Source organism: Misgurnus anguillicaudatus, unplaced genomic scaffold (genome assembly GCF_027580225.2).
Source record: "Misgurnus anguillicaudatus unplaced genomic scaffold, ASM2758022v2 HiC_scaffold_31, whole genome shotgun sequence".
In the NCBI taxonomy this organism is placed as follows: domain Eukaryota; kingdom Metazoa; phylum Chordata; class Actinopteri; order Cypriniformes; family Cobitidae; genus Misgurnus; species Misgurnus anguillicaudatus.
The window spans coordinates 490,941-516,321 of NW_027395281.1; the positions used below are offsets into that span (position 1 = coordinate 490,941).

Genomic DNA, 25,381 nt, shown 5'->3' on the forward strand with positions numbered 1-25,381 from the left:
TAGAAATAAAAAGTTCTAAGAACGTTCCCTGAAAGTTCCCGAATGTTCTCAAAAACATTCTGCCAACGTTAAAAGCGGCCAGTTTTTTTTAAGTTCTAGGAACATTTCTGTTGTCTGAACGTTAGAGTAATGTTACATTTTACCATTTTTAAACGTTTAATTGTGTGAACATTAAAACATTACATTGTCATAACGTTTAAAAATGGTAAAATGTAACATTACTTTAACGTTCAGACAACAGAAACGTTCCTAGAACTTAAAAAAAACTGGCCGCTTTTAACGTTGGCAGAATGTTTCTGGGAACATTGGGAACTTTCAGGGAACGTTCTTAGAACTTTTTATTTCTAGCTGGGAACTTACCACTCAGAAACATCCATTTACAATCTACAAACAATTGATTATTCCTCAAAATTGGCATCTTCATCTGCTACAGACTTAAACATAAGTTCTGTTTACACACACACAGAGCTACTGAAGGAGCTGCTCTGAGAAACAGCCAATCAGAGCAGAGCTCAACATTGTTATTCATGACCCTTTCAAATAAGGTAATAATTGACCATTAAATTTTGAAGGCAAATCTTAGGGTTGTATAATTTTGGCACTTAATAAAGTTACATACCTTCTATGAAAGGGGTTCTCAAAGTTTACAATCAAAGATCCACATCTGAATTTTCATAATTTTCAAAGATGCAGAACAACTGGTTATTACCAAAATTGTTAAGCATGGGAATAACTTTATGTAAATCACAAATCAAGTAATTTCAAATTGTACAAAAGTATATTTTGCATTTAAAGTACATTCATGTTCGTTATGAGTTTTTACAACATTTATTGCTGGGAATGCAGCTTCACACCGATAGGTCGCTGTCTCACTGCGAATCAAACGTTGTTTACATTACATACCACACATTTTACATGGCACGGTAGCCCAGTATCATTTATGATACCCTTGAGCTATGATTTAAACAAAGTTAATCTACTTATTATCTACTTCGTTAATCTACTTTTTTCAGTTTCAGATTATGAGTTTTCAGACTCTCAGATTATGTTCTGTCATGTTAGCTCATTCATGACACTAAGCTTCAGAGGATGTCTGCAAACTTATGATACGTTTTTGAACCTTATATTTATTTGCATGCAGATGCAATCCCATGGACAAAAGGAAAAGCCGTGAACCGGTAAAAGGGTCATGTGCGGACAAGGCTCAGTGATGCATGTGAGGAGAATATGCTGGCATGTGTGGTCTGATCCAACAGACGAGGAACTGTAGCTGACATTGTTGAAAAAGTTAATGCTGGTTCTGATGCATGTCGTTGCATATAAAGTAGTAAGTTAAAATGACTTGCACTGGCAATTTGATTATAACTTAAAGACAGCTAAAACACTGTTTTACAGTGTAAGTAATAATTGAATGAATGATTGTACTAAATGAACAAATGACAGACATTTAAAAATGTGGAGGAGATAAAACCTGCTCTTGACAAGGTTAGGTTCACAGAGTAAGTTACCCTAAAATCAGACTCGGAGTATAAGTTACTTTTCCTTCTGAAACAGGCTTGACTTACCACACTGTCTCAGGTTAAACATACCTCCCATTCTCAAATGAAAAACCCAGAGTTTCTCTTATTCAGGCTTAACATACTTTCACTTAACCTCCTTTCTGAAACGGACCTCAGATGACAGGTTTATCCCGGCACTGTTACATAACGCAATATTGTTTACAAGGTAACTTCTACTTTCTCACAGAGTTTACCGCTATTTTGGCACTGATGTGGGAATGATGTCTTAATAGTAAAAAGACAAAACGTCACTGCTTGTGTGAACAAAAAAGTCATTTTGGTAAATTCATGGTAATTTACCGAAATTAATGCGTTACAAATGCTGATGATTCTGTAGTTTTGCTACTGACTGCTTTTAGGCAAACTCAACATCTCTATCTCCTCCTCTCTTCTCCTCTGGATCTTCTCTTCTGGAAGCTGTAAGAAACAGAGATGAAAGTTGTTTAAAGAGGAAGCAGCAGCAGTTATAAACATCTTTAAATGAAGGATGATCTCAGTCAATAATTCTGGTGTTTTGGAGCATCTTGTTGGATTCTAATGCTGTTATGTTTTTTCAATCAAAAGTTATCAATGTCTCCTGTAATAATGTCACTGAAATGATCAAGTAGTAAATGGTTTAATGATGTTTCAAAAACTAAAAGCTGTTAGTCATTTATAAATGAAGTAGTATAAACACTGAACTACAACAACAAAAGAGTTTAGACAGCATCTAATAGTCATATAGCCCATAACACAATAAACACAACTATAACATCTAGATGATGAATTATATGAATCTTCTAACAGTGAGAATTCATCTAATGGTTAAATGACTTTAATAAAATATCAGATGTTCAGTATTGGCGTTACTGAAGGATGTTAGTGTGTGTTTGAGAGATGATTTGAGAGTATGGATATACACTGCAAAAAATGACTTTCTAACTTAGTATTTTTGTCTTGTTTACGGGAGATATCTAAAAGTTCTTAAATCAAAATGTATTTTCTTGACGAGGAAAATGACCTAAGAAAATAATACTAGTTTTTAGACAAAAAATATAAAATTTAAGTGAATTTGTGCTTAAAACAAGCAAAAATATCTGCCAATGGAGTAAGAAAATTTTACTTGAATTAAGTGTTTAAGAAAAAAGGAATCTTTTCACAATTTTTTTTCTCACCCCATTGGCAGATAATTTTCCTTGTTTCAAGGACAATTTCACTTAAATTGTATATTATTTGTCTTAAAACTAGACTTATTTACTTTGAATTTTTAGATATTTCTACTGAAAACAAGACAAAAATACTAAGTAAGAAAGTCATTTTTTGCAGTGTACATCTGTGTTGTATTTCAATCAAGGGCATAGATTTGGGGAGGGATGCTAGGGACATATCCCTGCCAATATTTAGGGAACACTTAACTGTCCCTAGCAATAATTTCATCAAGTTACTATAAAATATTTGATTAAAACTTTCATTTTAAGTGGGAAAAATATAAAGAAATGTGTAAGTATAATAGTATAAATAAACATCATCACCAGCAGCAGCAGCGCCATCATCATCAGTAGCAGAACCACCACCACCACCACCATCATCAGCACCAGCACCATCATCATTAGCACCACCACCACGTTTCTCGTTCATCCGGACTGTCTCATTGACTCTGTTCTTGTGACGACAGGTATAAAAGATAGGAGGCAAATAATATTAAGAGAATATTATTAGGGTATATTAAGAGGGTCTCAAGGGACATTAAAATGAGACTAATTCAGTTTAAGATTTTGAATCGGTTTTATTGGACCCCGACTAGATTGTTTAGGTTGAAGCTGAGGGATAATCCAGACTGTTGGAAATGTAGCAACTCGGAAGGAACTTTTTTTCACATGTTCTGGGAATGTTCTAAGATTAAGAATTATTGGTCAAAGATTCATGACTGTATTGAAAACATTACCCAGACTACGTTGGAGTTTTGCCCGAGGCTATATGTTTTAAACGATCCACAAATGACAGCTAACTGTGGAGTTGCAGACTTCATCCAAACCAGTATAATGGTAGGAAAACAAATAATAATGAGAAATTGGAAGAACGCAGGTGAGCCCTCCTTTCAGGAGTGGAGTATAGAATTGGCAAAAGTGGCTTCATATGAAAAAATTTGTTTTAATATTAATGCCGGGGCGGACAAATATTTGGCAAAATGGGGATTATATGTGCAATATATTGCTACTAGATGAGAACGTGGTGCATGTTAGAAAATATTTTTGTTGAATGTATTTTTTTTTCCTTTTTTTTTTTCTTTATAGTAATAATTTATGTTTATTTAAAATGTATCATCATTGCGGGATACATGTTATGCTGGAAAGCATGAAGGGAATACAATGTTGTTTATAATGTATCAGTGATGATCAAAAAAATTTAATAAAATGCTAATGATAAAAAAAAAGATAGGAGGCAAATGCAGGTGAAAGGTTAACAGTTTATTAATGAATGTGAAACAGATGATATAATGGGCAGTCCAGAGACAGACAAAGGCTACGGTGGCAGATCCTAGTGCTCGTGGGTGAATTCCTTGTGATGGAGATGAACCGGACACACAAATAGGCATAAATCCACATGAAGACAAGACAACTGGAACACACAAAGACAAAGCGGCATGAACTGACACGGAGTGCAATCATCTGGCAGTGAGAGGAGAGACTGGATGAGTATGGCTGCGTCCGAAAACTCTAAATTGCTGCCTTCTGAGGCAGCTTTCCAAGGCAGCAAGGCATCAAGGCATGTCCGAATTCAATGTTTGGTTTACTTCCTGTCTCCTGAGATACCTATGCGTGGACGTACATTAAGAATGTGATTGGTCGAGTCCGGTCGAGTTCGAAAAAATAAAATGGCGGCCAAGGACGCGACTGGACCACCAATTTAGTGTAAATAAAGGTATATTTTCACTTTTTACACCTTTTAATTGCATTTCTAGCGAGAAATTAGTATTGTAGTTTTCAAATATGTGATTAGTTATCACAAAGGCGCTCTCTGTTTAAATTTCAAACACGCTGCCTTAGAAGTGTGTCCGAAAGTCTTTCTCTGAGCTACCTTCATGCCTCCGAAGTCATTTCCTCATGAGGCAGCAAGGCAACGAGTCACTGCCTTGAGTTTTCGGACGCAGCATATATATGCTGGCTGGGTAACTACTGCCAGCTGGAGCAAAGCAATCACACACACCTGCACTAACTCAGGTAATCAGCATTCAGACACGCACACACTCACTCATGCTTCAGTCACACAGACAAACAAAACACAGAAAGTCACGATAGACTTATCCTACCGTGACAGTTCTCATTTCTGAGATATAAATATTAACCCAAGTGTAAAATGCCATGACAAAATTAGATCTGATCAATGTTAAATTTGAACTTAAGCACAAGACAGTATCTGTGCACATGTATAATTATGAGAAAGGTTTTTCTATTAGATTTGGATTTCTGTGTTTGTATTTCCAGTGTCTTGATGTAGTTTTAACAATGTTTTAAATAAGTGATATGGGTGATAGTTTCCGCATGTAGGAGAGAGCAGGGCACAAAAATAAAGCTTTTTGGCTTTGGCTCTATCATTCAAAAAATAATTAAGTCAGTGTAATAATTTTTTACACAATCAACACACACATCTTTGCATGAACATGAACAATGAACACTTACATTTTGCTTGAATGCGAGTACACTGAAAGTGACAGGAGTGCAAACAACACTGGTGGGGTTCATTGTACCAAACAGAGGGTTTGTTGTAACACCTTCTGAAATTTAGTTTATACACAAATAATTCAATAAAATTTTGTCTATACTAAAGGTGTATATATATAATATTGTAATGCATTACTTTTTAAAAGTAACTTTCTCCAACACTGGTGACAATTAACCCCACTGTGTAAAAATGTTTTCAATCCCAGCTTTCAGTTACGAGGAGTTGCTGACATGTGGTGTTATGTTTAAGCAATATCGCTCGAGTAGGAGTGTGATATAGCTCTATATCATCACGGCTGTGATTAGGCCAGAGGCACGAGGCCGCAGGCCGAGTGCCGGAGGCAATCACAGCCGTGATGATATAGAGCTATATCACACGACTCCGAGAGCGATATTGCTTTTATACAACAGTTCGACGGCACACGTTTGAAAAACGAAAACTAGAAAACAACAACGGAGTTATTTTAAAAGCCTCTTTGTTTGAGAACTACTTCTTCCGCCACGGATTTGAGGGCGGCCAGAATGACAGGTAAAACTTTCGGCTGCTTTGAAGCTCATAACAACTCAATGGACGGAAAAGCTGTTTCTTTATATTACCGTTTCTTGGTCACAAAGTGTAGTTTTAAGATTAGTTCAGTCGAGAATGTATATGTATTATATTTAAATCTGCAGTCGATTAGTAAAGATAGCGCCTGTTTGAACGTTTGCTTAGTGAGATTCGGTACGAATGAGAACCAAAGCATGAGCGGACATCAGTGTTCACTCGCCCCGCTGACCACCGCCCTCTCTGGGCTACATTTCTGACAGAGATACCCTGGCTCTCATGTTGGCCTTGTTTGTTTATGATCGTCAAAATGAGATCAAATCAGCAGTATTTGGTGTCATGATCAAACTATTACTTGTTTTTTAATTCATATTTAGTGTCTTTTGTGTTGTTATTGTTTTGGCGCGAGGTAAAAGTTAATAAAACTACTTGTATAACGTTACTATTGCTTTCTCATTTATTCTTAACGTGATACGAGCACTCGATTATTATTATAAAACTTTGTTCTGGTCAGTACTTTATAAAACGGTGTTTTATAAGTGTCAGAGATATGTTTTTGCATGCTGCTTATAAATATGCCAGTGGCCATATCTCATAACATGTTTTAATAGTCAGGTCACGATAAAGTAAATGATCAATGTCCACATTTAAAAGCTGCGGTGCTTACCTGCAGTTTCACGGTGTTTTCGCGTTCTGATAAGAAATATAGCTCCAGAAAAAAAACGAGTGTTTATATTCCTCTTTCCAAGTGTTAATAATCCACACGATGTGACAAGACATTTCTCCCATTAACTGTAACGTAACATCCAAGAGCGCTGATCTTTGACGGAATAACTTCTGATTGGGGATTCACAGACTGATTTATGAGCTAGTAAACTAAGACACACACACGGAGAGTGATTCAAAACAGGGCGTCTGTGTTTTTCCATTCAGAGATGAGCCTGCTTAGGACCTCCATTCACTAGGTGGCGGAATGATACGAAAGGTGAAGCGGTTACAGTGCCGATATCAGCACAATATCGCACAGGTCTTAGCCAATCAGATTCGAGAACCAGAAAGAACTGTTGTATAATTTAGGTTACAAGACAGTGATTAAAATAATATAAGGTTGGATTTGGTTAAATTAAATACGTAAAGTACCTGCGTTACAATTAACGCCACGTTTGTAGTCTCCCATACACTATTACTGTAATACCATTACAAAAATCACCTATGTGTTAATACAGTGGTTCTCAACTCCAGTCCTCGCACCCCCCAAAACATTTTAGATGTCTCCATATAGTATAAAACATCTGATTCCACAAATCAGCTTGTTAGTGTGTAAATTAAGGACATGTTTTAAACATTCCGGCAGGCAACTGTTTTTAAAAATGGCGGGGAATGAATGACTTAATCATGTATTAGCTGAAAATGTTACATACCCATGAGAACGACGTCTGTATAAAATGACAGCAAGAGCAACAGAAAGAACTAGAACAACAACAATGATTACTGTTGTTGCAATTGCTCTTGATCTTGAACCAGAATCTAGTTCTGGAGAAAGCAAGAGAGAGAGAAAAAAGAGAAAGAAAAAGAGAGAGAGAATTTAAAAAAAATCTTTATTAAAAATTATTTTTTAAACTCTTCACAAATAAACATAAAGAAAAGAAAACGAAACGAAAAAAGAAATTCAACAAAATTGGATCACAACCACTGAATTCACCAACAAAGTCATAAGAAAAACGCAAATCACCCTCACGTACTGCACACAAAGCACCATAAATACACCATATCGATTCAAAAGTGGAAAGATCTTCCATGATTTTATAAAAATATCAAAACTCTAGACTTTACCAAGGACACAAAAGATGCGTTGACATCATCCCCAAACCTTTGTTCTATTTTATTTTTCCTGGAGATGTAAAAGGCCATTTTTGCTTGTCCCACTAAGAAATGCTAGCCTGGTAATACCATCCTCTGCTATTTTGCTTCGCTTCAAAGACAGAGTCTGGCTGGGCATAATTGACAATCGTTTTCCTTCTCGTGGGAGGGGCTTGTCTGAAGTTTACAATCATTGGTCTAAACGTAAGCCAATCACGCATAACATTTGGATATGATGTGCTTTATGCGCCGGATCAGCCGCATCGAATCTCTGCTGTAAAATACACGTATGATGTGAAAACAAACCCATCGAGCAAAATACCAGAGTTAACATGGCTATGAACGACTTTTGCAGATTATGTAAAGTAAATCGGGCCAGAGCTAGTTGAACACTATCCTTACGGTGGCTTTCCACTCACGTCTAACGGGAGGAACGCCCCTCTCTCCTCTCAAACTCTTCCACCAGACAACCATAACCATATGCAAATTAAATCTTCCTACCTTATTTTCTGGTTAATCAGGAATGTCACCAAAGAATGCTTGCCCACGCGTCCTCCACCATTAACTGTGAACAATATAATTCCCTTCTATGATTTCTCGATCGTTGTGCACGTCAAGCTGTGCTGCACACAGTTTCTCGCTGACGATCGGTAAAGTTGATAAATTAAACTTTTCCAAAAACTTGTCGGGAGTAGTGCAACAACATAATCTCCATTCAAATGTTTAACAAACACTTTTCTTGTTCGGGTTTAAGTTGGCAAGTGCCGGTTCTCCACAACAGAGCAAATAGCTTTCTGTGTCTCCATGTCACGGTTTAGCGTCTACGTCACGGCTCTCAGCCCGCCCTCTGTTCGTTGATTGGACGGTCGTTTTGAGACCGGAGGAAAACGGTTTGAATGGGAGGTATCTCAGACTGAGTACAGAAGCGTAATGAAATTTAGCGGAAGTACGAAGTCTGACGTAGTCAGGCTAAAGAAATGCAACAATTGACACATAAAACGATTAACCCATCAATACTTAAAACCAAAAATAAAAGTCTCAGTACAAAACCTTTCATTAAACCTGGCAAACAAAGCTTGTACATGAATAAAAATTGTAATCTAGAACAAAGTGCAAATGCATGAAATATAGTCTCCCTCTGCTGACAAAAAGGACAGGCAGGACTGACTTCTGGGTTCAACAAAGAAATAAAAAATTCACAGCAATTGCGCCATGGAGATTTTCGTATTGGATGTCACCTGTTCTCTTTGATAATGGTGGCTTATAAAGTGACCTCCATTCAGGTTTAACATCATCACTCAGTTTAAAAAAAGACCGCCATCAACTCTTTCGGCAAACAACTTCTTATTAAAAACATAAACACATGCTCTGTACATTTTTTTTACCTTGACTTAAAAAAAATCCAAAAAAGAAAGATTCACATGGCTTTAGCAACAGACTTAAACCCTCATCAAGACTGGGTTGGACAATTAAACATGGAAAGGGCCGTGTCATTAATCCACCGTTCGAATCCACTGTGACACACCATTGTGTCCCTGAGCAAGACACTTAAACACTAGTTGCTCTAGAGGCGTACGACCACTGACATATATAGCAATTGTAAGTCGCTTTGGATAAAAGCATCAGCTAAAAAAATAAATGTAAATGTAAATTAAATTCACAGAGCATAAAAACATGAAATGCAGTGATGTATGATTTATAAAAGAAACATTACCTACAGGTGTGCGTACGTACGCATGGTTTTATAAATCGGAAATGTTTTTGTCATACGCCATTTTTTGCTTTTGGGGCACAAGTAAACCTTTAGTAGGTATCCTACCCACAGTTTTATAAATGGACGCCTGGGGCCTCATTTATAAAAGGATGTGTAGAAACCATCCTACATTTGATCTTATGATCATTTATCAAAAATGCATATGTGCGATTCATAAACCGAACATGGACTAGTATTTGTGTAGCATTCACAAATAGGAAAGGTTTAATTTTCCTAATGATGTAGAGGATAAATCTACAAAAGGGGGTGGTGCTTGCAACAACTAAGCTAATAATCAATGACCACTCCCAAAATTCTGGCTGCACTGAAAGGTGTAATGGTTGAAGAACATAGTTGAATGGAAAGATTGTGATTAATCTTAGGGTCAAATGATATGACAAGCAGTTCCATCTTTGCAAGGTTCAGCTGGGGATCCTTCATCCAGAGTGAGATGTCACTCAGGCATGCTGAGATGGCAGAAACCATGGGATTGTCAGACTGGAACGGGAAGTGGAGTTGTGTGTCATCTGCATTGCAGTGGTAGGAAAAGCCATGTTTCTGAATGATGGAAGCCAGGGATGTCATGTATATAGAAAAGAGCAGTGGTCCAAGTACTGAGCCTTGAGGTACCCCCGTACTGAGACATTGGGGTTCGGAGTTGTCACTTCTTCAGCATAGTCTAAGGGGCGTTTTCCTGGACAGGGATTAGCTTAAGCAAGGACTAGGCCTTTTCAATTATGAAATATAATATTTTTTTGACAAACATGCCTTACTTAAAACATTACTTGTATGCATTTTGAGGCAAAACAAAGGGCACTGATGTATTTTAAGATATGTCAGTGCAAGCTGTTTTCAGTTTGGAAAGCTCTTACATTTATTTTAGTCTAGGACTAGTCTAATCCCTGTCCGGGAAACCACCCCAATATAAACTACCTGAGAGGTAAGACTTGAACCATAATAGCGCAGTCCCAGACACCCATAGCCTTGAGGCTCGACAGGAGGATGTGGTGATTGACAGTGTCAAAAGCGGCAGATAGGTCTGTAGGATCTCTGTGGAGTGACTACTTTTGAAACTAGACTGGTTGCTGTCATAGAGGTTATCTTGTATAAAGAAGAAGGAGAACTGGTCAAAAACCACATGCTTGAGAGTCTTGGCAATGAAGGGAAGGAGAGATACGGGTCTGTAGTTTTCTAACATTGCAGGATTAAGTGTTGGTTTCTTCAGCTGCAGGGTTATCAAAGCCTCTTTAAAAGCTGTGGGGAATGTACCAGTTGAAAGAGAGTTGATAATGTAGGCGAGAGCAGGAATAACCGTAAGAGAAATGTCCTGAAGCAGATGGGTGGGTATGGGATCTAAGGGGCAGGTAGTCATAAAGTAATGCAACTTTACCACAGGATGTCTGTAATATTGATGGCCAACTCTCACAGGATTAGAAATCTCAGTAAAACATTTAGAAGGGGAGGGTTAACTCGATTACGCGGCGCTGCCACCTCCCTTGTAGTCATGTTTACATTATATTGCTTTCTTTTTGTATATCATCTCTCCAAATATATTAAAAATTATGTGGTGTCTGATTCTTTTTTGGTTTGACTGTATATATAACATCAATTATATACAACACTCACACATTATATAATAGTAATAATAATAATAATAATAATAAATAAAATAATAATAATAATAATAATAATAATAATAATAATAATAATAATAATAATATAATAATAATAGATAATATAATATAAATAAAGATTTAGGTATAAACAAAGACTTGATTCTGTTGGTAATAGGCACTTACCAATACAAACAGAAGCTCTGTGCCTCTAATAAGTACTTTTGACATGTATGCAGGATAAGCTTGATGTTTGCCATTGACTTGTTCCACTGCCTAGAACGCAAGTGAATGCTGTTTTAAATGCTTCCATATTTGAAAAAGATATGCAAAAATACAGGGAATGACGAAATATTTATTAACCTGTAAATTTACAGCTGGTTTATTTGCACAGGATTAGTATTACCTGAAGAAATTTCTCCAGATCTTTTACAGAAGGTAAAAGTCGCAAAATTCTTTACTGACATTGACTGTAATGGATTACTGACGTGGATCATTTGGACATGACTAAAATCACTGAGAAGCTCTGATAAAAATTGCTTTACCTCACCTCTCCATGTAAAACCAATCCCATCTGAATAAGGCTAAAGATTCAGATAGGAGAGAGATATTGGGGAGCGAGCACGCATCAAGAGTTTGAGCATGTGCAAGAGGTAGATGTGATTGAGAAAGTTTATGTGCAGGTATTGGAAAATAGATAAAATAAAAATAGATAGATGTAAAAATAAATACAGTGGTGCGAGATGGGCGGCTCAAATAAATTCATAAAAGTGGAATGGGGTTAGAAAAAGCATGACACGAGCGTCACTTTTTAACTCCTTTGTTAAAAAAATGCTGTGTCCACACAAACACGCAAAGACCCGGGAAGAAGTGCTGTCAAGAGCATGCCAAACCAACAAATCCCTAACCATAAAGAGAGAAAGAGAAAATTAAGTTCACTTGAAATATTGATTCTTATACTGATCTTTACTATATCAAAAGCGATCTACTCACCTTTGACACTGAATGATCTGTGTATAGTATATATGTGTCTGCCGACAGTGATATCTACTTCATAAGATCCAAAGTCTTCAGTTGTGATGTTTGTGATGATGAGATCTCCAGTCTGATCATCCACCTGAAGTCTGCCTCTGAATCTCCCATCATGAACTTTATCATTTGTCTCCTTTCCATTTCTGATTATTTCAGCTACAGTAGAGTTGTTGTGTTGAATCCTCAACGTCATCTTCCCATCTCCTGATTTCTTGATAACATTGTTGTGTAGAATGAATGAATCTCCCTTCATCTCTGTCTTCACTTTATCACCAAACACATCTGAAGAACAAACATAACGAGTCAAACTCTTGAACAGACAGATGAAGAGACTTTAATATTAAAATTGAACAGACAGCACTGAATACAGATTTAAACAGAATCTAAACCCTCGACCCAGATTCAAAGATACAGATACACATAGGATTTGTAGTCAAACACTAATATCTTCTTGTCCTGACCACGAGTGTAGCCACAGGTGGAGATTGACAGCTTGCCCAGCCAGTCTGATCAATGGAAGTACATAATGCTTAATGGTAATTTTTAGCGTTTAATATTTCTAAAATAATTATTTTCAATTTGAATAGTTTTGTCATGCATAAGAACTCTCCTAAGAGCAAGCATTACTGCGCCAAAGCCTATAGTTTACAAATCTATTGCAATGAATTACAAACTATGTTTAAAATAATGATAATAGAATCTAAAACCATTTACAAGCAATGTATCTTACCTCATTATAATGGAAAAATAATTATATGCTTTGTTTATGTAACATGGAGGGACATAATAATAGTATTAGAGAAATGGACGACATTTCGGTAAGAATCGGATTTACCCTGATTCTTACCGAAAACAAAAAACCAAGCTGCACCCTTTTTAAAATTTCATCTTTCATTCCGAAATAGAATAATGAATGAACGAAAAAGTACACAGACCCGGATATAAGATATTTTTAGATATTTTATTTAAAATATAAATAAAAAATTATTTTCCGATTTTTGGTTTTGTACAATGTCTTTTCTAAAGAAAGATTACCAGACAGTAATAAAAGCTAAAATAATATCATGTGGTTATTGTTTGTTTGTTTCAAAAAAGATGCGCGTTACAGGACAATTTTTATTTATCTTACATTTACTGTACTGATGTGATCATTTTACCACAGAATGTTTTAACATCACACAAAACAATAATATCACCTTTACAAACATCTAACACTGCATACTGTACATTTCATTTATAGTGCTGAATGTACATAAAACAAATCTTAAAGTAAAGCTTGAAATACTCACTAATGTTAAATGTCTTTGTTGTATTCCCCATGTTGATGATCTCCAGTTGATAAAGTCCAGTGTGTTGAGTTTTGATGTTTGTGACAGTGAGATCTCCAGTCTGATCATTCACCTGCAGTCTGTCTCTGAATCTCCCATTAAGAAGATCAGAATATATTTTAACTCTATTGGTACCACCGTTGACTCTAGCTATGAGATAATGATCATCTCCAAACCTCCACTCGATCAGATAACCTTTATGTATTACAGTATTAGTGTATAGAGTCACAGAATCTCCCTCCATCACGGACACTGACTCATGTGTAACAACACCTGTAGACCAAAAAAATAAAAATAAATAAAAACACATCTCTATAACTCTAAGACTAAATTAAGATCACTGATATCTTTACTAGTAAATTCTGCTGTAGTCTACGTGAAATATGAAGTTAGGTTATCTGCTGTATTTAAGTCAATCTGCCATGAGATCTTTTTAAAAACAACCAAGAGAACATTAACAGGGGGGTAAAACAATAGCAAAAATATTTTAAGAAATACCAAAGTCTGTTCACAAATCCAAAGTCAAAATATAAAGACTTTTGTTGTGTGAAATTCACTTTCCATGTAAAACTGTTCCAACGAGCGGGGCATACATGGGTATTTATAGGTTATAAGGTAATAAAGCAGAATGATCAAATGCTTTGTTTTTGTAAAATTGTTTACATTCTTCGCATTATGTACAATTTTTCATGGCTATACAACATCAGTTTTGTTATTAAACAGCAAATTAGAGCACGAATTCAAGCACACATTTCTCCTCATTGTTCTTTGTTGTATCTTGTACATAGTTTTCTTGTTGGCTGCATTATTTACATGCACTGCAATAAAACTCAAATGTGGCTAACTGCATGTTCAAATAAAGATTTTAAAATGATCTCGAATGTTGTTTTGTGTTGCATCTTGCCAGTTTTTAACCCCAGTTGGACTTTATGGAGCCTTAACTTAAAATGACATTTCTAATTCAGATTTGCAAAAAGATTTTTTTCTTAATATCAAAGTGTTTTATGAACACAGTGAAAAACAAAATCATGTATTAACCTCATCTGTGTATTAACATCAGTTTACTAACACAACCTATTGAATCAGATCAATAAAGTAGAATAAATGCAATGCCATGTATAGTCCTCACTCATGCATTAACCTCATAGATTATGACCTTAGTTAATCATCAACCTTATTCAGGGGAGCTTGATGAACTTTCAGCTCTCTTTCAGCAATACCCTGATCCTAACACTCACATTATAAATCATATAGTCAAAAGTAACAGTGAACAAAAAGAAACTTATCAATACAAAAAGAAAATTGCCAGAAACAAAAAGAAATTTATCAACATCAAACATTTAGAAATTAATAGTCGGTGTGGGTTTAGATGTTAAGAGGCTTGTAAATAAAATATTTATTGGAACATGCAGTTAGCTACATTTGAGTTTATTGTTGTGCATGTCAATAATGCAGCCAAATACGCATAAAAAGACATCTAATATGGACAAGATACAACATGTGCTCGATTCGTGCTCTAGCTGTGTCGTTTGGCAGTAGGCTAAATAGCAAAAACGATATAGCCATGAAACAGAGTTTTTACAAAATGCACACGTTAGCCTATAATGTGAAGAATGAACAACTGTAAATCGAAGTTAAACCAGGCATCTGATCATTCGGCTTTATTACCTTATAGATAATGTATCAAACAAGAGCTGATAAACAAATTTCCAATTCATTCGCTTGATGATCCAATGCACCAGCCCATTGGAACGGGTTTTTCACGGAAACTGAATTTCACACGAAACCGAAATGAAAAGTGAAAGTGTTGCAGAAATGTTGATAAATGAACTTACCGTTGATAAATAAAGAGATGATGAAGAGTAAAATGGTCGTCTTCATGTTCAGCTAACTTGGGTGTTTAAGGTAAAAACGACGACCAGTAATGTATCATGTTGAAGTGTATTCACGAATCCAACATATTCTGCTGCAAGACCGTATTCACAAATTAAACATCGGGGGATCAACCCTCTCGCAAATTCGCAATCGCTTCATAATAGGCTTGTTTGAGATGCAGCGTGCCTTGCCTGAAATTCAGACGAGAGCAGACGGCTGCAGTGAGGGGAGGAGTGAAAAAGGAGCTTTTAAGGGCTCAGTCACACCAAAAGCGCTTTAAACGCTTGCAAACGCAAGGCGCGACGCACTGCCTTTTTAAAAAAAGAGCAGTGCAGCGCGGCTTTTCATATTGCTAAGCAACCACCGAGTCAGCTGTCTTGTCAATCAAATATTGAAGCGTGAGCGCTCTTTTGCTGTTAACTGTCATATTAGCAGAAACTTTAAAAAGAGGGCGCTTGCTCTGACCTTGTTTGAGGATAAGAGGAGCACAAACACGCAGGAGAGAGTGAGCGAGTGGAGTCCGGTTCTTCAAAGCAACTGTAAACTTACCTCGCCACAACGTAAGGCCCGCCTCTCCCCTCATTCGATTGGACAATGGAAGACGCGAATGACGTCAGGCGCTCCTCCGCTCTCAGCGCTCCTTCAAAAACGCGTGCGCGGCTGGCGGCAGAAAACCGCAAGGCGCTCGGCGCGCAGGGCTGGTTATACTCGCGCTTTGGTCCGCAACGCAAGCCTCCGCGGATCGCGCGCGCGTCTCACCAAACGGACGCAAGAAGTCCTCGCTGCAGCTTGCAGCGCGATGACGTGGTGGATTAATCCAGTACGTAGTGGATGTTCAAACACGCATGCGCAGTGAATATAAATCCAAATCCAGTGCTCGGTTGTGTATTTGAACACAAACATTAACACATTTGCCGTCAAATGCCGATAAACGTGCTGTTGTCCTAGATTAGTTAATAAGTTTACGTGGATACCCACGTGCAAAATAAAACCATGTTTTCGCGTGTTCAGTGCAGTTATTTTCACATAATTTATCCATAAAAGCTGATCGTATTGAATGAGTAGGCTAAAGTTACCCCTTACGAAAATTAACTATGGTTTTACTACAGTTAAAACCAAAAAAAACATGGTACTGTAGTAAAACCATGGTAACCACAAAATAACAATAGTTTTGATAACCATGGTTTTCAAAAACAATAGTTAAACAATGGTTAGTGTAGTAAAACCATGGTTTTGCTGATAATCACACCAAAAACTATGGTTACTACACTTTTACCACAATAAAACCATGGTTAATTTTCGTAAGGGACTGTATACTCATTTAAATTTTTAGCATTGTGTAATGTATTATCTTAACATGTGGTAATGTTAAGATGTATTAAACAATCATCTTTAAACAACAAGATAAGGTATATTAGCAATGATACATGTAACGTTTTAATCAATCATTTATTTGAGTGTTGTATTGGAGTTATTTAAAAAATATTCTATTATATATATATATATATATCTATTCAAGTTACTGTTAAATGGAAACAAAAATAACTTGTCATTTATTTAAGTTGTTTGTTTATTTAACTTTTACCCCACAGCTTATTCAATTCACTGATGATCAGTGACTGCAAATATTAAAACATTTTAACAATAAACATTAGGCCTAAACATGAACTTAGTGAAAACTCAGCTAGTCATCTTTCTGTGATTTACTGTTTTCTACATTAACTCATTCTACATAATGTAAACAACATTCTGTAAAAAAACATTGATATCTTTAATATTGAATCAGAATCAGCTTTATTGCCAAGTATGTTTTTGTCACATACAAGGAATTTGTCTTGGTGACATGTTGCGGACATAAATAGAATGACTAAGTTAAATTAAAGACAATAACACACTAGTAATATAAAAACAAAAATAATTTAAATAAGCAGCATGGTACAGTAAGTATATATAAGTATATATATAAGTATATATATATATATATATATATATATATATATATATATATATATATATATATATATATATATATATATATATATATATATATTCTCCTTTTTTACAATTGTGTGTAGTGTTGCCTGTGTGGATGTTCAGATGCTGTTGTTGTACAGATAGATAATAGGTGATATTTACAGTAGCATAGTTAAGAATGGTAGTTTCAGATGTACAGTATGTGGTGATTATAAACAATATACAGTTATGACAGGTTTGGAAGTTATGGGTGCTTTAATTGTTTAGGTATATAACCTGAGGAACAAACTGTTGTTTATAGTGTTCAGTGCTTTGTAGCGCCGGCCAAAGGGCAAAAGTTCAAAGAAAAAGTTGGCTGGGTGTGTTGGGTTGACTGAGTAAAATCATGTCAAATGTCAAAATCAATGTGAAAGTAATGAAAATAACACTTTGATGCTCATTATATCATAATTACATTTCAAGACTTATACTGTTTTTTCACAGGCAGGGTCACATATAACTGACTGCAGTCAGCACAGATAAAGCTTTTGTCACAGTTTGATCTTAAATAGTTTAAAGTCAGTGCCACGCCACCACTGCTTTACTGATGCAGAATAGATGAACAATTCATCCCTGGGACACCCTTCCTCCAACTCGACCTGGTGGACAGTCTGTAAATAAATCTCTACACCCCGGAGAATGTGTTCCAGTTGACAACACCTATTTTAACAAAGAGAAGTAAATATTAAAAATTAACTTAAATGTATAGTCTAAATCTAGGGATACTTTATATGAATTTAGAATAAAAACACTGTTACTATAAGCACACACACACACACACACACACACACACACACACACACACACACACACACACACGTTTGGCAGATGCTTTTATCCAAAGTGACTTACAGTGACATGCTTTAATTAGTATGTGTGTTACCTGATGATATTTGCTAATAATGTAATGCTCTAATTGAGCTATGGAAATTTTTTTTAAATTAAATAACTTACTGTCAAGCCAGACTACAGGAGCCTTTTCTCTGAAAGATGCTTTACTAACAGCATAGTGAAAAAGCTGGCATGTCAACAGTCTGATAAAAGCCACATCTCCATCTTCTTTAATGAGCAAGGGCATCTTGCCAAATCCAGTCAAATCTACAAGAAAACCGTCAAATCTCATTAAGTTGAACTTTTCAAATAAAACTGCAAAGGATTGTTAACATACAAGTACTAAGTCTCTTTTATAAAAAAAATCCAATCCAGATGTATTAATTTAAGATTAAGTGACACTGGTTACAGTATGTGCACCTATTACTGGGCAACTGTCCTTTAAAAAAACATTCATCTAGAACAATGCAATAGCATTAGTTAGCCTAAAAAAAAGCATTAGTTAGCCTAGCAAAATCAGGTTAGTTTTACATTAGACCTACAGTCTGTCCACGCGTGGCATTATGTTCTGAAGTAACGTTACGTTAACGTTATGATTAAAATGAGAATCGCTGTTAGCATATTAAGTCACCTTTATACCGCTTCGGACACATAACACTAACGGTACACAAGACTATACATGTTGAAACAACAAATCAGTAAATAAAGATTAATTACCTACCTTTATACAATCACTGTTGTTAAATAATCCTTCGTTTTTCGGCAGATTCTTCTTGAAATACCAAAGCACGTGCGATTGTTCATCAACAACAACACAGCACCGCGCATGCGCGTAACATTATATTCACTGCGCATGCGTGTTTGAACATCCACTACGTATTGGATTAATCCACTACGTCATTGCGCTGCAGGCTGCAGCGAGGGGTGTCTCAACGGACGAGGCGTTTATAGTTAACGCGCTCGCCGTTGCACTATTTTTTTAACCACCAGGCGGCGACGCGAGCAATAAAGTCAAAAACAAACACAAAGAAGAGGATAGAAGAAGTCGTCCGCTGGAACAACCCTACTGCTTTTAACATTAGAGTTTGATATATATAAATATGAGAACATAAAACAACAATCTTTTAAATATGTCTTTATTAAACATTATCATTTCATTAACGTTTTTACTAAACAAACAGTACAGACATCTTAAGGTTTATATTTTATTCCTCATCCAGTGGTTCATCCAATACAAATATAAGCCAAACATTCTGAATCATGTAAAATAATTCGTGTTTTAAACTGCAAAGTTTCCATACTTTACTTCCAGAGTGTCAGATAAATATATACATTGTTTTGCTTGGATTTATCAAAGAGATACGTCACAGGCTTGTCTGCTCGGACAGAATCGCCTCGAGTTCGGTCATTTTCGGATGCGGAGCCGCGCGGAAAGTAAGGGCTGGTTATACTCGCGCTTTGGACCGCAACGCAAGCCTCCGCGGATCGCGCGCGCGTCTCACCAAACGGACGAGGCGTTTATAGTTAAAGAGCAACTTGAAAGTTAAACCACCCATTCACTCAAAGTACAGAAAAATACTGTAGGAAATAGATTAAAAAATATATATTTTTCTAAATGCACTAATTAGGCTTCTGGGGTCATTTTTGTAAGAAAATTTTAGACCCGCCTCTAAAAACCGCCAAACCGGAAGTGACATCACGAGAGGCGCACGCTGGATCGCAATGACAGTTCTTCGGACGCTGTCGCTGAGGAACGAGTAAATGTTTATTCATACTCGTATGACGAACTACAGCCATACAATTATGAGTTTGCTATGCAGCCAAGAGTGCAGGGACTGGTCAGGATTAAACAGAACGGTCAGAGGAGACAAATTGAAGTGTTATGTGAGGAGAAAAGGACAGATTTGTGGGTGAGATCAGTGATCTGGCGAGATGTAATACTGTGCTCAGATCACAAGATTTTACAGATTATTAACATATATCATGCAATAGCAAAGATAGTATTGATACTGTATGTCTTTTTAATGCTTATAAGTTATGTTAATATCCATCCACACTTACGTTAGGTGAAACAGATGTTGCTCATCACCGCAGGAGAGGTGAGCTGTCTGAACCCATATGTGCAGGCCAGTAGAAATGAGTATGTTTATGGCAGAGATTATTTATTACTAATTTATTTAATATCCATGTATAAATGAACAGTAAACTAAAGATTTGAATGTTAAAACAATCTTAATAAATTTGTTTTTAAACAATCTTAATGAATTTGTTTTAATTACAAGTTGCCTATAGGTCATGACTAAGTCACAATTTTTGCTGGCACTAGTCAATATTCAAATTAACAATATTAATAGTTTTCCCATCTCCAGACAATACCACTAAATACAGCATAGGCAAGTTATCCGCTGGGCGTCTAAGGAACTCTGTGCAGGCGCCCTTACCTGCATGTGTCAGCCATTCAAGAACAGGTTCCAGAGGAAGGAGGACTTTATAAATGGTTTGAATACCCCCATTTTGTGACAATCAATAAACAATAATCACAAATTGTCTTACCGTATAAAAACTGGTTTATGAAGTTTAGATCAGATATATACCAAGTAGATCTGCATTTGTAATTCGATTTAGTTTTATTTATGTAGCACCGAAAAAAAGATATACAATCTGACCCATTTAAAAACATTTAACAATTTTTCAGTATCTTTCCCATCATATGTGCAGGGTATTATAATAATGTGTTGAAGTGTGTTAAATTGTGAATTATGTGATTAATAGATCCCAACAGCTTCATCCTTGTTGATCCTCTGGATGGATCTGGAGAGGGGAGCAGGTGTAGTGGAAGACAGGACAGTGCTGCATTCTCGTAGAGCCTGTGGTGACCTGGAGTATTCCAGAACAGAATATTTAAATAGATTACATTTATTTGTCCCTGTTAACAGTGTACACCAAAGTAATACAGTTCTGATAAAAAATGTATAGTCAAAGTGGTTTTGGTGATGAGTCAGCTTTATATTATTTTTTGAAAGCAATATACAATGCTATTGTTCAAACATTTACAATCTTTTAACAAAAAACAACCGCTTACTGCAAATCTTTCATTCTGCCACGCCTTCACGATGGTAGAAATTGTGTACATGGTGGAAGAAGGTGCTGACAAGATGCTCTGAAGCCCAAACAGCTTTAACATCTTGATGATCTGGGTCAGTGTCGGCCGGTGACTTCTTTTTCGAGGGCGCACGTTGCGAAGCTGGTCACATGCATTGAGCTTGTCATGTGTGTGGCTCGTCATTTCAAAATATGTGTTCAGCACGTCATGTAAACTTATGTGCATCACACGTGATGTCAAAATCTGCTGCACACGCATGTAAAGGGTTTATGATAAATGATATGCTCACGTTTGCCTGATACTCACTTAATCTCCTGTGTAATTACAGTTTAGTGTCAAGTTAGTGTCTTGCGAGTATTTTGTGAACATGAGTGCTTCTTTTATCATAAACCTTTTCAATGCGTGTGCAGCAGGCACGTATTGTGACAAGAGGCATGATGCACATGGTTCACACACGTCACAACAAACACACATTTGGAATTCACGTCCGTCACTGGTCACCAAAAATGCTGATACATGCATGCTGCACAGACCTAAGAGATGTATATAAAAAGCAGAAAATTACTATACCGTAGCATATAAAACAAAAAATACAGGTTATGGTACAACAGACATCAGCTGGCTTTAGCAAACAATGAACTTGCCAACAGCCCTGAATAAAAAGAAAAACATTACTTTTGACTTTGACAGACATGAATAAGTCTTACTTGTGTGAACAGGATGAGATTCTTGCAGTGGTTTCCATAACACATCGCCAGGTTCGTCCATGACAACAGAGGATGATTCATCATACTAAGCAACTTCATCTGTAGCTGGACAACTAGAATTAAAACAGATTCACCTTTATATAATTGTATAACAGCATGTCACTTCTTAGGTACATACATGAACACACCTAGGCATGGGCCGGTATAAGATTCTGGCGGTATGATAACCTTTAGCAAAAATACCACGGTTTCACGGTGTTACGGTATTGCCATTGCAACACTAAAATGTGTTATTTTTTAAATGCCAGGTAAATTTAAAACCTTTAAATTATAATATACTTTTAAAAAAACATAATATTTTTGTAATGTATATTAAATGTAAACATCAAATCAATCACAAGACTTAATGATTTAATGAATTTTGTATAAACACAGCTCATACCTTGGAGACGGTATCACAGAATATTTCAGTGGTTTTGAAACCTTGACTGTTTAAAACCTCGGTATACCTTGAAGCCGGTAATCGGCCCATGCCTAAACACACCACATGACAAAAAACGAATTACGAATTAGCTATGCAAACAAAGTAAATAAGATGTAACTCGATTTGATGGTTATACTATTTGCAATCTAAGCTTATCAGTTAGTTGATTTCCATATTTATAAGAAACTTGAATGAAATCATTATGTTAAATGATTTGGTAGTAGCAAATGTTTAAAAAACAAGACTTACTGTGCATAGTTCACGTTATCTTCGAGCTGCATCTCAGACGGACCGTGATCGATTCATGTTTTCTCGCGGCGGCAAAACCACAGGCCTCACGTGGTTCTTGCTTCGGCATCCAATGTTTAACTCCATCATATTGCCGGGATGATAATCCTCCGATCTAACGTGAACGCTATACACACCACCGCGTTTTTCTGAAGCACATGCTGAACTGAAGTCGCGTCTCTCGTCTCTTTCCTCATGCTGCGCTAAACACACCCAGACACGGAAGATAGCGCGGTCTTTATTCTTCAAAAGAAACCTGTGGACTCATTGTCCTGACAGGCTGGAGTTTGAAAAACCTCCACTAACACAATTATTAACCATGACGATGCTAAATTGAAACTACGGAGAATCACATCAATTTGCGACTGCTTTTGCTGAAAACAACCGCAGCACTGCCAATGTAGAGCCTGTCAGGCGAGCGCCTCTGACTACGTAATATGACGCGTCGTTGAAAAAAACAGGGATTTTGAGAGCGGTCTTAGAAAATTTCAGCTTTTTTACTAAATTTATGCGCTTAGAGTTTTGTAAATGTTTTTTGCTTTCGCATTTAATTTTCATATGGTACTTTCATACAAGGTTATATATTTATCTCACAAAAAAATGTAACCTTAAAGTTGCACTTTAACGCGCTCGCCGTTGCACTATTTTTTTAACCACCAGGCGGCGACGCGAGCAATAAAGTCAAAAACAAACACAAAGAAGAGGATAGAAGAAGTCGTCCGCTGTAACAACACTACTGCTTTTAACATTAGAGTTTGATATATATAAATATGAGAACATGAATAAAACAACAATCTTTTAAATATGTCTTTATTAAACATTATCATTTCATTAACGTTTTTACTAAACAAACAGTACAGACATCTTAAAGCGTAACTAAACCCCTGGTCAGAGCCTGACTCCACCCACTGGCAATATTTGAAAAATGCAAGAAAAGTGGGCAGATCCCAACGGAGATAGAGGGGACGAACTAAGCTCGTACCAAGTGTGTGGTGAGATCGTAACAAGGGCGTGGTGAGCTTGAACCTGCTTACGTCACGAGTTCTTTTTTGGACCCAACATCCAATAGGAAAATTCAACTGCAGTAGCCACCGTTCAACCTGAAGAGGGCAGCACTCAGACGTTTTTACACCATATATTATAGTATTGAAACACTTTATATCCAAATGTCAAAAAACTTACTAAAATCAATGAACAGCACTAATAAAGCATCATTCTTACAGATCATTAACTAAAAAAATTTGGTTTAGGGTTTAGTTACTCTTTAAGGTTTATATTTTATTCCTCATCCAGTGGTTCATTCAATACAAATATAAGCCAAACATTCTGATTCATGTAAAATAATTCGTGTTTTAAACTGCAAAGTTTCCATACTTTACTTCCAGAGTGTCAGATAAATATATACATTGTTTTGCTTGGATTTATCAAAGAGATACGTCACAGGCTTGCCTGCTCGGACAGAATCGCCTCGAGTTCGGTCAATTTCGGATGCGGAGCCGCGCGGAAAGTTACAAAAAATGCCGTGCACAGCGCCACGCGAAATGGGGACTCGCGCACCCAACGCGCGCGACCGCCCACTCCGCGTTGACGTCATTTTTGCCGCGCGCACCAACGCGCTCTTGCGGACGCGGCGACCATAAACTAGGCTTTATTAAGCCGAAAGTAGGGACGTCCGCGTATGCGCGCCGTCCGCATGACGTCATTTTCGTCATCAGGAGGGTCCGCGGCCGGCCGCGCGGACCGTCCGCGTGCAGCCCAAAATTTGAGACCGCGCGGACAGTGCGCGTACAGTCCGCGTACGACAGCGCATGCGCGTGAAAGTATTTAGACAGAACACTCCACTATAAACAATTATACAAAGGAAATAGACAGCATTTGCACACACACTATCGTTTTTCTTCTTTAACTTTTACTTCTTCAAAGAACAGAAAGCTGTGGAGCATGTTTGTTTGATTCCTGACTTTGTTGTCTTGTTGTTTGTTCTAAACTGTGTTTGCAATGGTGGATCAGTTACTTTTCTTCACCTATCCTAATGTTTTAATGTACTGTAAATGTCGCCAAATCAGTGCTGCCCTGACAGCCTGTTAGACTAATAATTTGAATAAGAAATCATTTGTATTGCGTATAGTGTCGAACGCGGCCATCCGCGTGTAGCCGCGGGGACTATACTCGGAAAGCTGCGCGGACGCGTGCGCGCGCGAGCCGGACGCGGACGCGGAAAAAAAGTATACCCGGGCCTTTACAAAAAATGCCGTGCACAGCGCCACGCGAAATGGGGTCTCGCGCACCCAACGCGCGCGACCGCCCACTCCGCGTTGACGTCATTTTTGCCGCGCGCACCAACGCGCTCTTGCGGACGCGGCGACCATAAACTAGGCTCAAGGCCCGGGTATACTTTTTTTCCGCGTCCGCGTCCGGCTCGCGCGCGCACGCGTCCGCGCAGCTTTCCGAGTATAGTCCCTGCGGCTACACGCGGATGGCCGCGTTCGACACTATACGCAATACAAATGATTTCTTATTCAAATTATTAGTCTAACAGGCTGTCAGGGCAGCACTGATTTGGAGACATTTACAGTACATTAAAACATTAGGATAGGTGAAGAAAAGTAACTGATCCACCATTGCAAACACAGTTTAGAACAAACAACAAGACAACAAAGAACAGGAATCAAACAAACATGCTCCAGGGC

At 37.2% G+C, this 25,381-nt stretch overlaps 2 protein-coding genes and 2 long non-coding RNA genes across 10 annotated transcripts in view; all 4 read right to left on the minus strand.

Annotated features, from left to right (window-relative positions):
* Positions 1–25,381, minus strand: part of LOC129452976 (uncharacterized) — a 206,022-nt gene that overhangs the window by 37,626 nt on the left and 143,015 nt on the right. The gene's annotated exons all lie outside the window — the stretch shown is intronic.
* On the minus strand, positions 679–15,803 carry LOC129452793 (uncharacterized). The gene is made up of 6 exons (XM_073865505.1): positions 15,226–15,803; positions 13,352–13,663; positions 12,024–12,344; positions 7,226–7,337; positions 3,071–3,195; positions 679–1,976 (listed from the first exon to the last, which is right to left on the minus strand). Exons 1-6 carry the CDS (start codon positions 15,269–15,271, stop codon positions 1,915–1,917), a joined length of 978 nt encoding a protein of 325 aa, XP_073721606.1. The 5' UTR covers positions 15,272–15,803; the 3' UTR covers positions 679–1,914.
* LOC129429602 (uncharacterized) lies at positions 17,299–19,026 on the minus strand. Its single transcript, XR_008639245.2, has 3 exons — positions 18,831–19,026; positions 18,233–18,376; positions 17,299–17,938 (listed from the first exon to the last, which is right to left on the minus strand). It is a non-coding gene; the product is annotated as an uncharacterized lncRNA (long non-coding RNA).
* On the minus strand, positions 20,600–23,074 carry LOC141363043 (uncharacterized). 2 transcript variants are annotated; one of them, XR_012368548.1, is made up of 4 exons: positions 22,464–23,074; positions 21,920–22,107; positions 21,192–21,745; positions 20,600–20,986 (listed from the first exon to the last, which is right to left on the minus strand). It is a non-coding gene; the product is annotated as an uncharacterized lncRNA (long non-coding RNA). The 2 variants fall into 2 exon arrangements; XR_012368549.1 differs by having other exon boundaries at positions 21,920–22,032; positions 22,653–23,071.